At 39.8% G+C, this 16,355-nt stretch overlaps 1 protein-coding gene across 1 annotated transcript in view; it reads right to left on the bottom strand.

Moving 5' to 3' along the window:
• TNS3 (tensin 3) overlaps nucleotides 1–16,355 on the bottom strand; it is a 317,735-nt gene that overhangs the window by 66,283 nt on the left and 235,097 nt on the right. Inside the window, exon 18 of the mRNA XM_026063948.1 lies at nucleotides 11,727–12,989. Coding sequence (XP_025919733.1) covers nucleotides 11,727–12,989 — 1,263 coding nt within the window. The remainder of the gene's footprint in view (nucleotides 1–11,726; nucleotides 12,990–16,355) is intronic.

Genomic DNA, 16,355 nt, shown 5'->3' with positions numbered 1-16,355 from the left:
ACAGTCCCCCTCTCTTTCATGCTTGTCTATATAGAGAGAAATGTATTTCTTAGTCATTGCAATGAAAACAGGTTACCCTTTGTTAAATCCTCAAATGTTGAATATGTGTTTTTATATGCTTTGTCTTAGCTTGGTCACATAATTCTGCTCATGTTTCTAAGATTTTCTAAAGAAACAGAAATTATAACATTCTAACAGTGAAAAGATGGGGGGGGGAGTGAGGCATGAGTGGAGGGAATGGAAGGTATTACCAAAAATTAGTAGAAAGCTTTCTGTTCTTTTCTGTTAATTAACAGATGATTGCTTTTACAGTTTTCTAGTTATGAGCAAAACAGTTTGTTCTAGTTTTCCTTCTTCAGACATTAACCACAACCTTTGTGATAACAAGTGGCTGGTGAGAGGAAATAAGTCTTATAAATGATCTCTAACAGAGAGATCATTTAGACTGAGGTCCTATGCTATTAGGCATGAAAGAATTTACATTGAGGGAGGTAAAGGGAGGAAGACAGAGCTTCGGAGAAAAACCTGTATAAACATCAGAATTTCCTCAGGCTACATATTTTCCTGATATTTAAAAACAAGAACTACCACAGCACTGTGTTAGTAGTAAATGTCTACTTCATTTACTACCAAAAAACCCAAACTCATCTCTGTGTAACTCAGCTCATGCAAGAGCAAACCTGGAAAATCTTAATACACAGTGCAGCAATTCACCTCTGATAAGCTAGGTACATAGCACAGAAGGAGGAAAGAGGTCATTAGCCATTGTTCTACGTGGTTCCAAAAATGGTATCTTAGCAAAAAGTGTTCAAGTATCACTGTCTGCTTCTATCTGTTCTCAAAACAATCAGCACTTAACCTAAGACTCGATTTTGGACAGCACCCAGAACTCTATTGCTTGGGCAGTTGGTACTTTGCATCATGCTGTTTATAGTTACATGCCACAGCTTACACAAATTATAAAAATCGCATACATCAATTGTATAAAAGATAGCTGCACATGCAGGTCCAGATGCAATTATATACATCTGGCTGTGAAAACTGGGCCTACTGTGTCTACAGAAGGGACAACATTTTATGAAGAAATGTTCTAAAGGGGGTAGTGAAACAAAAGGAGACTCCATGGAATGAGAAATGGGTTGAAGAACTTTGCTTAGCTAAGTCTAAAGAAATAGTTCACTGTCATTTTGATCTTGTAAAACTAGTGAACATTCTTTAAGCACAATGTATAACACAAGTGTATGTAAAGGATACAAGTATGTGTATAAAAGCTCTGGGAAGAAGTATGAAGGAAGAGAGGTTCCTGCCTACCTGTCAATCAATTTGTGCAAAAACATATGAGTGAACAGAGGTAAGAATGTATGACAGCATACTTACATTTCCAGATGACCAAGGTACATTTAGTTCCTCAACTCATATTTTCAACTTTGTAGTGTTTTGGAAAAATGCATGTGTCTTCTTAGCAAAAGTTTTCTACACAAGCTTCCTCCTCTTCACACATGCAAGAAACCAGGTAGCCCCACCATCCTCTCATTATTCAACCCTCAAGTTACGCGCAAACACACACACAGTGTGTCAGACCCATTCATTTCCACCACTGTTTGCTTTCTACTCATTCTGAATAGTTCATACTTCCATTCAACCTCACTCAGGGCCATTAAGCCCCGACCTGTCAACCCCATCACACATCAATGAATTCTCTTAAGTCCTTTTCAGCCCTACTGCTTAGGTTAAGGACTGTTCGCGGCACAGTGAATAGAGCTCCCCCTACAACCTGACTGGGTAAGAGCAACCATTACTCAGCAGTGAACAACTACTGTTTTGGTTATCTTTATTTATGGCTATTTCCTTATCCCTGTGGCAGCCAGAATATTTTTGTGCTATCAATGACACCTCCTGCGCTGCAGCAGCTGATTGCCTGACTAATTGCCTTGGGGAATCTCCCRTTTGCCCTAATTCTGCAAGTCTACTCAAAGGTGAGCTAAGCCGTATCCAGGAGGCCTGCGTTCTGCTACCACAAACTGGCAACAAACAACAACAACAGATTATTATTACAGCTTAAGCTAAATCATCCCTTGAAATAAGGTTGTCTTTAAAGTATAACATCTTTACAGCCTTTCACTGCAAGCATGTGGAGTACCTCCAGCTTTTTTGCATGTGCCTGCATGTGCGGGAAAAGGCAGTCAGGAAGAAAGGACCCTGCAGCTGTGCGTTAAGGAGGGAAAGCAATGTTAACAAATCTGGGGAGGAACTTCCCACGACATTATACATTTCTTTGTTCTCATGCATGCAGGAATAGGCTTTTGACATTACCAAACACAGTGAGTTATATTTTTATTCAATAACTTTTTGGTTCTATGAGTTCAACACTTGCCATTTATCCTGGTAAGCACAGAGGCTGTATCTTGCACTTATTAATTGTACCACAGAAGCACTAATTTTCAATAGGAGTATGAAAACAGACCTTATTACGTGCTCGGGTTTGCAGATTGAAACTCTAGAGCATGAGACCCCTGCAAACCCTAAGGCCACTTTCTCTTCCTCTCCTCACAGTCTGATACCGCATGGCTATGATCCCCACAGACAAGCGAACTGTCAAGCATGCTTGAAAAATGAAGGGAGCTGATAAAGAGCATTTCCTTGTTTCCTAAACTTAAAACTAGCAGCTCCTTTTCCCACCCAYAGTGAAAAACAAACCAATTCTACTGTTTCAAGGTATCTAGCCATTTTCTCATATAGCTGAGGCTTAGGAGCCTCCTGAAAAAGTAGGTTCTTTTTTTCTGTATTATCTGGCTAGCCAATACTGTGATGTTTGAACTACATTTTTGGATTTATCACTTTGAAGTGCTGTGCATCAGAGCATCTGCATTTCAGTGCTCAGAACTGTGACCATCATCTGGATTCAGATGGGACATAAAATTATACTCCTGTTGGTTGTGTGTGATCTATGTAACTGGTATTTTCACTCTGCAGTTAGAAAGCTCCCTTTTAATCAACAGATTCAAGGGCAAAACATTTCAGGTCTTCCTCATTCTTCAAGTTCATTTAGAAGTCATAAGAGTCTCAGTTATTTTAATTAACTTTGACTATATGGTCATTAGTCAAATTGCTTTTTCCCTTTGTTTTGTGCATGCCATGCATAACTGATTCAGTATACAGCAGACAGGACAAGTCCAGATATGCAAATAAATAAACCCTACAGCATTTGGAAAAGCAAAATGTGCTACTGACCTTCTAGTCTCAAGTAGAAATGGCAGCAAGCCACATACACATATTGTTTTACCCTTTGGGACTCTGGGTAGATTGAAGTCAAGCTCATACTATTATAAAATGACTAATACTCACAAAAATCAAAATATAACATTTCAGCACTTGACATAAAGGCAAAACTTAAAAAGTTATTTTTATTGTGCTAAAGTTATATGAAGGAAGAATTTTTTCTTTAAAAAAAAGTATTTTTTAATTAAATGCTATCCTTTAAAGGTTGCTGTGATGAAAGAAGGAGAACTAGAAAGAATCAGATCCTCCAAGGTATCTAGGTGTCCAATACTATTGCAACCCAAAATAAATCATGTGAAATGACAAAATCTTTCTGTGGTCTTGGGTCAATGTGACTTGGTCCAGCCTGACATGCTGAAGCACACACAAAAAATGACCAGGGAACCCTGATCTCCCCAATCTTAGTCTAGGAGCTAATGCCCTATAAATATTGGATTGACCTTCCTCCTAGCTTTGTCCCAGTATGAATCATAATCTGTTAACAGTGTTTAGTAACACAGAATAACAGTGTTCCTCACCATGAAGTTTCTAGAGACCAGGTTCTATCACAAAAATATCTGTATGCAGTTTCATGATACACCTGTCCTATCAGTCTAACAGCTGCTGAAATGGCAGTTCTGCTTCTCTGTCTGCCTCCAGCCATGTGCCCTCACCACTCCCTTTGCACACTGCAATTACTGATCATCTGTCCACAGTGCAAGTAAGATTTCGCTCTTTGATCGGACAGAGAACTAACCCATGAGAAAATCCTCGATCCATTACATCAAAAAGCCAATGCACAGTTACCAGATCTGACACAAAGATGAATATGGTAATGCATATCCAAGGATCAGGGAGGCAGAGTGAGGCCACGTCTCCTGGGAACTGTCTGATTTAAAGTGAATTAGGTGCAATAGGAAACTGCACCATTAATCACAGTGAAAATGCTCAAAGGGCAGGTAAAGGTCTCAACACACACAGCTGAAATTGCTGCTTATCACTCAAGAGCAAAGCATGTGGTTGTTAGACAAGGGAAACTTCTCAAGACACTACTTATATCAATCACAAGCAGAAATTTTAATTTTCAGGGCACTCAAATGCACTCAGCTGCCTAAAGATCCTAACCACATTCCAATACATAAATCCTTCCTACCCCTAGTTCTCTGCCTCCTCTACCAAAAGTTTCCAACTTGTGAARTGGCAGCTGTTGACAGTGAGGATGTTTTAGCTTAAAATCCCAACAGTGATTTTGCTGATTCAGCTAAAATGCTGAATTATGAGCCGCAGCAAAGGAAAGGCCAGCACCCATTAGGTTTTCGTGCTTTTGATGACAGGAACTAGAACCTCTGACCAAGGACTGCAACAGATCTACATTCAGAATATCTCATACTACTTGGAGCTACATCCACCAGATCTTACAAGTCAAGTCTTAAAAGATTTATATTAGCGCCCTGTTTCAAAGAGATGACTAAGACTAGAAGATGCTACCCGAATGTAAGAATGCTGAGAGCATAAGACCCTAAGAAATAGAAGGTAAAATGAAGGAAAAGAACTTTAAGGGTTAAATTCTTAAAGGAAATTTTCCCAAACATAAATGTCTTAAGTGACAAGAAATATGACTAGAATGAGGACTATAAATCTCGATCATGTAAATCTAGCAAGAGAGGCCAACATAAGCCTTCACTGTTGCATCCTACCTCCTAGATTCCACATATTGCAGGCTCTCTGCAGCACTGAAACTCTAGATCCAGGTCATTCATTTCTGGCCCTAAAAATATGAGAATAACCCTTTATTTGCTGCCTTCCTCCTTATGTTTCCACTGCCAATATAAGGCTTTCTATTGGTCTGACTTCCAGAGAGTAAAAATGTGAAGGATTAAATGCTTCCTCCAACCAAATACTTAGCAAAAGGCTTAAAGAGACAAGTAACAGTCCATTCACTCCTTGTCCCTTAAACACCATGTCTTTTTGCCAGATGATGTATGCCTAACATGCTTAAATGAAACATCATGCAGAAGTGCTCAAGAAGCACTTCTTGTGCTCAACAAAGCTCAAGAAGCTTGACAGGACCGTACAGTTTTGGTGTTTGAGATAAGGAACTTCAGAGACACCAGAACTATGTCAGGCTGAGATATCATACTTGTAGACAAAGCTACCAACAAAAAGTAATTTTTGCCAAAATGAAATGCACAGAGGCAGCTATCTCCCTTCATAGTTGCAGAAAAGCTATTTTCCAGCCATTCTTTAATGTGACTGAATTAAAGCCAACTTCCAAGGATCCCACAACCAACACACTGGATGTACTCAATACCAGATATTGCTGGTTATGTTTTTAGAGGACCCCACTGCCAGGAGCAATGAATGTTGTTGTGAAATATTTGGCCTAATGACTTATTATCTGCAAAAAATGAAGCCTTTTAGAAAAACTGAGCGGAATACCAGAGTTTGAATATCTTTTCTAACTAGTTGTAAAGGAAGACTTGAGAAGTAACTGGCACTAAATTATACAAACCCGCAGAGGAACTCTTAGCAAACCATTAATGAAGGGAAAGCATTAAGGAACTAGCCTTACATACCTTGAAGCCTGAACTGCCCACAAACCTTTAACCTTAGCTCCGTTTGCCTTACAAGATGAAAACTACATGACATGGTTTCTTTCAAATAAGACAGCATGAACAAGAGAGATTCTAGCTTTTCTAGAAAATAAGGCCGATACTTGCAGTTTTGTGCTACATCATGCATTTTTTCTTAGCCCTGAAGACAAGAAGGAACTTTCATACACTGCCAGAGTGTATGTAAGTATTTCAGTTCACACACAGCGCTGGAAAATGTTCACTTCCCATGGCTCTGCGCACAGTTGCATTTTACACGTGCTCCACAAACAGCACTGGTTTTCTAGATGGAATTTAACTAATTGATTTTGCTCTATGAAGTTTTTATATATTGAACCCTAGCACTCGTTTCCAGTGGAGGTCATCAGGGATGCTGATGACTTCCAGGAGCAGCAGGTCTCATACTGAGGAACACGCCCCTATAAAGCGGGGAAAGGCTGTGGAGGAGGACACGGCGTGGGAGTGGAGCCAACCACCATCTGAGACAGGGTAGGGAAGGTGCTGTTAGAGGAGGAGCAACAGAAGATGGAGCAGTGGTGAGGAGAAGTGACTACAAGGAGACAGTAAGCAATAAACAGGCAGAAGCCTACTGATGCACTGATGGTTCCTTGCTCAAGGAACATCTCGACACTACTTGTAGCTGCTTGCAAGCACAGTAAACTCCATCTTAAAGGATTACTGCAATTTTGTGAAATACTGTTCTGAGGGAAATGCATTCTTGTTCCAAGAGACCCCATTGCCTCAGACGGAGACATGTTTCAAAACATGAAAATGAAATCTCTCTGAAATGGAGATTTAAAGGGTTTGGAAAACTAAGCTGGGAAGTATCTTCACTGCTATAAACAAACCTAGTAATTTGAAAAAGACTTTAAACACTGGGATATGGAGTAAGAAAGAAGAGAAAAAACAAAACACTGAAGATGGGAGAGAGAAATGACTGGACGCATGTATTGAGAGCTAGGGCTAAAAGAAATGCAACTCAATTTTTGAACATATACTCTAATTATTCCTCTCCCTTATTTTGACCTTCTCAAAGAAAGTTCATTTCTAAATAGTATATTTAAAAAATTTTATTGGTGTGGAAACATTTAAAAGTGACAAAAGTCCTTGTAAAATAACCCTTTCTCTGTGAAAGAAACAAAACCAAACATAAATCTGAGGCATGATAAATTTTCAAGGGTTGACTTGTTCAGAGTTTGATAGAGTGCAGAACTGTCCACAAAATCCTGAATAGCACTTCACCTATATGTTGCTGATTAAGTGAAAGTGTATTTCAGTGGAAACGAATATTGCTTTGGAGCATTAGAGTGTACAGAAAAAATCAATTAATGTCAGAAACAGAGCTACTGTAATAACAATTAGCCCTTACATACCACTTTACTTTCAGCATATAAATTGTGCTTACCAGCTCACTTTCAGAGGGACATACTGTGCCTAATTAAATCAATCTGAAGAGCTTTTCTATTGATTTGGGTGGGAAGTGGTTTGGGAATCAGTATGCATAAGCCTATGTTTGAAGCTCAGTATGATGTAAACATCCTGCAAGGATGATCAATATTTCTGAGAGACAGGTTTAAAAAAACAAACAAAAACATAACCCCCCTCTCTTCCCTTGTTCAGACTGATGAAGGAGAGAGAAATTTACACAGCAAGAAATTCGAAGGGGCTTCCCAACTACTAAACTCTTTCCTTATTCTATTATACCACATCGCTCCTCAGAAATTACCCAGGAACATAGTTGTTGTTCATATACAGGCATACCTCGTTTTATTGCACTTTGCGTTATTGCGCTTTGCAGACGCTGTTTTTTTTGTTTGTTTTTGTTTTTTTACAAATTGAAGGTTTGTGGCAACCCGGTGTTGAGCAAGTCTATCGGCGCCATTTTTCCAACAGCATGTGCTCACTTCATGTCTCTGTGTCACATTTTGGTAATTCTTGCAATATTTCAAGCTTTTTCATTATTATTATATCTGTTATGGTGATCTGTGGTCAGTGATCTTTGATGTTACTATTGTAATTGTTTTGGGGCGCCACAAACCGCGCCCATATAAGACGGTGAACTTAATCGATAAATGTTGTGTGTGCTCTGACTGCTCCACCGACCGGCCATTCCTTGTCTCTCTCCCTCTCCTCAGGCCTCCCTATTTCCTGAGACACAACAATATTGAAATTAGGGCAATTAATAACCCTACAACGGCCTCTAAGTGTTCAAGTGAAAGGAAGAGTCGCACGTCTCTCACTTTCAATCAAAAGCTAGGAATGATGAAGCTTAGTGAAGAAGGCATGTCGAAAGCCGAGAGAGGCCGAAAGCTTGGCCTCTTGCGCCAAACAGTTAGCCAAGTTGTGAATGCAAAGGAAAAGTTCCTGAAGGAAATTCAAAGTGCTACTCCAGTGAACACGCGAATGATAAGAAAGTGAAACAACCTTATTGCTGATACGGAGAAAGTTGTAGTGGTCTGGACAGAAGATCAAACCAGCCACAACATTCCCTTAAGCCAAAGCCTAATCCAGAGCAAGGCCCTAACTCTCTTCAATTCTATGAAGGCTGAGAGAGGTGAGGAAGCTGCAGAAGAAAAGTTTCAAGCTAGCAGAGATTGGTTCATGAGATTTAAGGAAAGAAGCCATCTCCATAACGTAAAAGTGCAAGGTGAAGCAGCAAGTGCTGAGGCAGAAGCTGCAGCAAGTTATCCAGAAGATCTAGCTAAGATGAATGATGAAGGTGGCTACGCTAAACAACAGATTTTCAGTGTAGACAGAACAGCCTTCTATTGGAAGAAGATGCCATCTAGGACTTCCATAGCTAGAGAGAAGTCAGTGCCTGGCTTCAAAGCTTCAAAGGACAGGCTGACTCTCTTGTTGGGGGCTAGTGCAGCTGATGACTTTAAGTTGAAACCAATGCTCATTTACCATTCCAAAAATCCTAGGGCCCTTAAGAACTATGCTAAATCTACTCTGCCTGTGCTCTATAAATGCAACAACAAAGCCTGGATGGCAGCACATCTGTTTACAGCATGGTTTACTGAATATTTTAAGCCCACTGTCGAAACCTACCACTCAGAAAAAAAGATTCCTTTCCAAATATTACTGCTCATTGACAATGCACCCGGTCACCCAAGAGCTCTGATGGAGATGTACAACGAGATTAATGTTGGTTTCATGCCTGCTAACGCAACATCCATTCTGTAGCCCATGGATCAAGGAGTAATTTCGACTTTCAAGTCTTATTATTTAAGAAATACATTTCATAAGGCTATAGCTGCCATAGATAGTGATTCCTCTGATGGATCTGGGCAAAGTAAATTGAAAACCTTCTGGAAAGGATTCACCCTTCTAGATGCCATTAAGAACATTGGTGATTCACAGGAGGAGGTCAAAATATCAACATTAACAGAAGTTTGGAAGAAGTTTATTCCAACCCTCATGGATGACTTGAAGGGGTTCAAGACTTCAGTGGAGGAAGGAACTGCAGATGTGGTGGAAACAGCAAGAGAACTAGAATTAGAAGCRGAGCCTGAAGATGTGACTGAATTGCTGCAATCTCATGATCAAACTTTAACAGATGAGGAGTTGCTTCTTATGGATGAGCAAAGAAAGTGGTTTCTTCAGATGGAATCTGCTCCTGGTGAAGATGCTGTGAACATTGTTGAAATGACAACAAAGGATTTAGAATATTGCATAAACTTAGTTGATAAAGCAACATCAGGGTTGGAGAGGACTGACTCCAATTTTGAAAGAAGTTCTGTTGTGGGTAAAATGCTATCAAACAGCATCACATGCTACAGAGAAATCCTTCGTGAAAGGAAGAGCCAAGCAATGCGGGAAGCTTCATTGCTGTCTTATTTTAAGAACTTACCACAGCCACCCCAACCTTCAACCACCACCACCCTGATCAGTCAGCAGCCATCAACATCGAGGCAAGACCCTCCATCAGCAAAAAGATTATGACTTGCTGAAGGCTCAGATGATGGTTAGCATTTTTTAGCAATAAAGTATTTTTTAATTCGGGTATGTACATTGTTTTTTTAGATATAATGCTATTGCACACTTAATAGACTACAGTATAGTGTAAACATAATTTTTATATGCACTGGGAAACCAAAAAATTCGTGTGAGTCGCTTTATTGCGATATTCACTTTATTGTGGTGGACTGGAACCAAACCCGCAATATCTCCAAGGTATGCCTGTAGTCATATTTAACTCCTGTTTCATCTGTTTAATCATTATCTTTAACACAAATCGTCTCCCAGTACATGCCCCAAGGACTTGCATTCTCCCCAGCCTTTATCATGGCAGAAAGTTTACCTGGCTTTACAAATGCAATGGAATGACAGTGACTCCTGCTTCCCTTGGGAAAGGACCAGAGGCTGTGAGAAAAATTCAAACACCTCTTTTCAGATTCAAATCTTTAAACAAGAAATAGTAAAGGCTAGTTTATTTTACATTGCCTTCTTTTTCCCTTCACTAACTTTACTGTATGCCAAAGAGAAAAGTTCTCTCCTGCTGGAAAAAAATCTCATTTTTAGTTTGTCCATCAGATAATCATTTGGAAAGATTCAAGGCAATTATGAATTTAATTCTGTAAGAGTCACAGAAAATATATTCTACATTAAAACAACAACAACATCAAATACAGTGAAGCAGCTCAACTAAACTCCCAACCACATCTTTTACTTTTTCAGTTCCTCAGTTACCCTTTCAAACACAAAATTGCGATTTCACCTTCTTTGCATTAGATCACCATCCTTGATCACACATGTCTGCATGGCCTTATAAAATACATAATGCTTAACTGAAACCACATGCTGTGGTTAGGCATAGTCATCATCTAATGGTCTGGCATATCCAACCGGGCTTGAGCTAAAGCAGTTCATTTGTGTCCATGAGACCACAGACATATGATCCGGCACGCTAGCAGATACTGCAGTCACGCCCTGGAGATGCAGGCAAACGTTTCATCGCACCAATAGTGAAAGAAGAAAAGGAAGAGGAAGAAGAGGAAGAGAGAAGGAAGGGAAGGGTGTATGTTCTCCTGGAGGAGTAAGACCAGATAGGATTTTCAACCATCACAGCAAGATTAACAAGAACTTGTTCATCACAAATTTTAGCTATAACATTAATGAAAGAAGTCAGATGACTTTAAGTACAGATAGATTATTCATCCTTTTGCAAAGCTGCTAGTTCTAGTAGCATTACTTAGGCAATACAGTGAGCCAGAAAAGTGTTGCATATTTAATTCCACAAGCAGATTTCTGCAATCATATCAGAGCCAGAGATAACAAACAAGAACTGTGACTTCTGAATTTTAAAACAGAACAAAGCTTCTGAAAGAAAATGTTTTAAAATACTTCATTGGCAAATATTACTCTATTAACGAAAATATTGCACAGAAATTTATTGCAGAGGCATTACACTAAATTTGATGATAAAATTAAGTTAGGGGTTTCTCTCCTACTTTGAGCAGAAATCAAAAAATTTCACTACAGATGCTTTCTAAAACCTGCCTCACGCAGTAATAGGAATTCTGGCCCCCATCACCTAAAATTACAGCAGCCAAAAAAAAATCATAACTGATGATTTGTAATGGATAGGAATTTGTTGAACAGTATTTTGTTCAAGTGAAATACATGTATCCCAGGGCATTTAAAAATCCACAAAACATTTTTTTTWAAGCTAGGTAATTTTAGTATGATTTCATAATTTCTTACATTTTTATATGAAGAGGGTACCTGAAATAATCCCTTCTTGACAATCATCCTGAAAGTAATAAGTGGTGACCTGAGGTCCTGCTGTACCATATCAAGAGCACACAAGTGCTAGGAAAAGCATTATATTCACACAGTATTATAATAGCTTACCATGCCGGGAGGGATTCCTGTTTGTGATCTCTCCTTTCTCATGGAAGCCAGGGCTCCTGCCAAGCCCTTCCATGTTTGCATCAGGACTGCTGAAGCCGTTTACTTGATTTGGGTCCCTGGTGACAGTGTTAATGCGGGTCGGGATAGGTTCAAACGTAGGGTCTAATTCCAAGATCAGCCTGTTTAGCTGCTCAATGGACTGATCAATATCCAAAGTTGGAGAAGCTGGCAAGCCCCCTGTATTCAGTCCTAGATCCAGACCATTTGTGTCCCTCTGAGGCACTACTAGCCTTGGCTTAAAACTCTCACTGCTTGGGTGTTCTGCAGCTTCACTGACACCTGGCACATTTCCAAGCCCCCTCTGCACAGCATCTCTGCTGCTGGAGCGCCGTGTCGGGGTGTCCGGGACCCGGGACTGACTCTGGACACTGCCTGAATTCTCTACAGTGTTATGAATGCCAACCCTCACTTCATTCTCTGGGGCAAAACTGTACTGGTGAGCAGTGACCATCTGCTGCTGGCGTACCCACGTCTGCGTAGAGTAGTTACTTGGGCCATAGGCTTGAGGCTGAGGCGAAACGGAAGGATACCTTTGCAGTTGCTGAGTTGGCTTTGGCTCACTGCTTCCAAATGATCTCTCATAGAGGGGATCCACACCAATTCCCAGGTCTGGGGCAAGAGCACTGTGATGGTCTTCCCCAGTGTTACTTCCAAAGCCATCTGAGAGAAGGGAGTTCTGACTGCTCTTGTGGCAACTGAAGTTCCCAAGGTGGGTGGAGTGCTGACCTTCTGAGGAGGACAAAGTCCCAATGCTGTCCACGCTGTGAAGGTCATGATTGGGCATTTCATCATCCAGAATATCAGTCTCCCTGTCCTTCAGCTTGGTGTCTCCATTCACGTGAACCTGAGCTGGCACTATGTGGCGAGTCCCACTGTTCTTGCTTCGGGCATCAGTCATATCCTTGGTGGTGYTGACAGAACCCTCTAGACCAAAGCCACTAAGTAGCTGGTCCAGTTCTGCCTTCTCTTGCGGGCTTAGCCCTCGTTTGCCTCCCGGCACAAGGCGCTCCTCAGTCTTGTCTGTCCTGATGGAAGCTGTTGAATGTCCAGAATCACTGCTGACAGAGAGGGTATGATCACTGTGATCGGGACTGCTGGTAACAGGAATGCCGTGAGCAACACCGGGGATGCTGGTGTCTGAAGAGCTCTTCTTTCTCACTTTTGCATACAGACTGCCATCAATGGGACCTTGGGTATGCAGCACTGTGAAGAAACAAGTAACAGGCAGAGAAAAGGACAAGGTATTACATAAGGGCTCTGACTAGTGTCATATCACATTGCAGAAATACTGCTAATTTTAATGCCATTGTTTCTGCAAAACTGAATTGGCTCTACAAACCCAGCATCAGCCAATAGCATTATCTTCTTTCATATTTCAATTTACAACAAAGTTCTTGATGAAAACGTAACATGACAGCATAGCCCAAGATCAAACACAGTTCTCTTTGCTTTTATGCTTTTTTGGAAAGAAGTTCATGGCTCTAAAAACTCTTCACCCTGATTTGAACAACTACACTATTACAGCACCAGAAATTTGAAAGGCAGTTACCAAGTTTTCCATTCAGAGCAAGAATGGTAGGAACCTTCAACCTTGCTTTATTTGAACATATATCATGCAATTACCAGTTTGTTCATTTCTACTTGATGGTCTAACTCCACTACAGAGAATCATTTGCTCATTTTCTTGGTGGTGCATGGAAACAACAGCCTTTCAATCAGAGCTGCAGTCCCTTGGGAAATACAGTAATTCTGCAAGAAATTCACTACCCAGTTCACTAAGGCTGGGTGTTGAAAACAGGCAAATACCTGCTTCCAATTACATAAGCACAACTTAGCACGCTTCAGTGAAGTTAGTAATGCACAGAAGAGCTGGGTGAGCCAAGTTTCACCTTCTTACAGGGCTAACAAACTCAGGCAGAGAGCCTCAATGACATAATTACATTGCTTTTGATCTCAGAACTGTTACTGGCATTTGTGGATGCTGCTGCCTCTTGCTTATCTAGAGGCACCCATCATGTATTTTTTAAACTGATGCACTGATTTTTCCCCTCATTCTACAGCCATCATTCATTGCTTTGTAATCCATCCTCATTATTTCTTTTCTACAATCAACAAAAGATTAGCCTAAAACATATAGTGGAAAGTCAAGAGAATCAACAGTTAGAGACAAAGCGCTCAGCCTCAGGACTGTCTCCTATGTACATGTCTCTAAATGTTTATAACATATGTAATATTTTAGATATTATACTTTACTGCTGACAGGAATAACATGAAACATATACTCGACAACAACAAATACAAAATATATACAAGATGGGTAATTAAAGTTGTTGACAAAACACTTTTTGCTCCCCAGACAAAACAAACTTGAGCAAATTTTTACATACAAGTAGGAAGCCATGATCCATTTCAGTTGAAAATACTATCGTGAGAACAAACTCTTCCATGTTATTTCAGTACTACCAGCACCGACAACAGATAAAACCGCAGAACGCTGAGCAGAGCGTTTTCCCTCTGGAACATTTTAAAAGCTCAAGAGTTTACCTGAATCCAGCTTATTTTATGCAAACCACTTCTTCCTACCTCTGCCTGTCAGGGTTCTTTAAAGGTCTTCTTGACATCATAGACCCAGGAGAATAAACTAAGCCCTAGGAGGCACATTCTTATGATGTATGGCCTAATCCTCTACTGGATTTGTTCATACACCTCCCACAGACATCAAGCAGGTTCCATCAACCAGAGGTAGAGCATGGCTTCCGGGCTCTTACCCAGGACTGAAAATGAATGTGATTCCTAATTATGGTCTTATAAAAAAGCTTTATGAGTAAATAATTCTGCTGTGCACCAAGTCGAGAAAGTAAAATGAGTGGTTCTATTTTGGAAGGTTTTAAAGCTCAATTACCAAAACATTTATATTAAGCAGAAGTTTGAGAAGAATTTTCCCCTACCCATAGTCTGAGAATTGTTTGATAATAAGAAAGTTAGACYATTAAAAACTTAAGAACAGGGAGATTTTTGTTAAAGGCAACCAACAGCTTAGTCTCCATCATGGGAATTCCAGAATCAAAAAATCCACTGACAGCCCAATAAATTTTAAAGTCAACTGTATCACACAGCTTCAAATTATGTTTAAAATGGCACCATGGTCATGAAGCTTCAGAACATTACTAGTTAGTCTTTCTGATAATGTCGTTTTAGAAAAGCGTTATTCATAAATTGTACCCACGATGGCAATGAATTCATCAGTTTATAATGGCAAGAAAAGTGGCCTGGTTGGAAAAAACATTCGTTATGCAACATACTGCCAAGTTTCCATCAGTTAAAACACAGTTATACACTAGAGGTTATACGATAGGTTCAATAGATTTTAGCCAATAATTAAAGGACAACTTTTTCCTTTCTAAAGGCTAGGTACTATTTGTTGCCTGCTGTTGTTTCTAAAAACAGCACATGCAAAAGGCCAAAAACATTCCTTTTTAGAACAAGTCATCAGGCTAGGGAAAAAATAAAAACACAAAACCTAATTCCCCTTGCCATAGAACTTCTCTATAGGCAAACTGTTAGAAGCTTGCTGAAGTTTATGCTGTACAATGTGCAAACCCCATAGTGACAAAAGCTGCTATGCAAAAGGTTGAATGTCTGTACGCAGATACTTTAAAATGATATTTACGGTTTAATGAAGAGAAATACTGTATGTAAGGAAAAGACTGCCAATTGACAGTTTTTCAACCTCTTTCACGCTGTGATTTCTCATARGCTCTCACTGCCGCTAGGACAATGATGCACACTTGGAGTTTCAAGATGAAAGGATAGAAAAACTTTGATATGGAATTATTTAGTAGAGTTACCACAATAAATTGTTAAAGTTCAAAAAAAAGTTAATAGTAATTCTTAGGTGCTTATTTTGTAGCAGGCAATAATTTCCTTGTGGTTAGTTTTCAGTAAAGAAAAATAATTTAAAAAAATACAAAACTGCTTTGATTTGAGTAGCTGAGTATCTTGACACAAATAGACTTAAACAGATTACAGTGTTGGACTGGAATCCGGGAACGTAAACACAGGACTAGCACTCTTGCACTATTAAGTCCTCCTGAGTGTCTTCTCTGTTACCCAAAACTAGGTACAGTGCTGTAAATCCTTCAAACAGCCATGAATCAGCCATAAATATCTCATACCACATGAAACATAACATGCAAATGTGATTCCCCCTACAGAAATGCAGACTGCTGACCTGAGGATCTGGCACACTGGGGCTCTGCAAGGTTTAGAGATAACCCAGCCCAGTACTTCTCCCGCTAATTCAAAATCCTTCAATCTATTTTGTATGTTGTATGTTATGTTCAACAACCACAACCAGTGTGGAGGTCTCACGGACTAGGAACTATACCAACAGAGTTCCTGTTCTGAAGAATAAATGTTCCACCTCCCAGTAGCGTCTCTATTTAAAATTATGCCATTTAATTTGAGAAAGAAAAAAAAACAAAAAACACAAACAACAAAACAGAAAAAACCTCACAGTCATTTCAGTAGACATTCTGATTTTAAATCTTTTTAAATATTAGGGCTAAA

This window comes from Apteryx rowi, unplaced genomic scaffold (genome assembly GCF_003343035.1).
Source record: "Apteryx rowi isolate R43461 unplaced genomic scaffold, aptRow1 scaffold_204, whole genome shotgun sequence".
NCBI classification, from domain to species: Eukaryota; Metazoa; Chordata; class Aves; order Apterygiformes; family Apterygidae; genus Apteryx; species Apteryx rowi.
Note: the sequence above shows the minus strand (reverse complement) of the source record. Positions and strands in the feature narration are given on the sequence as shown.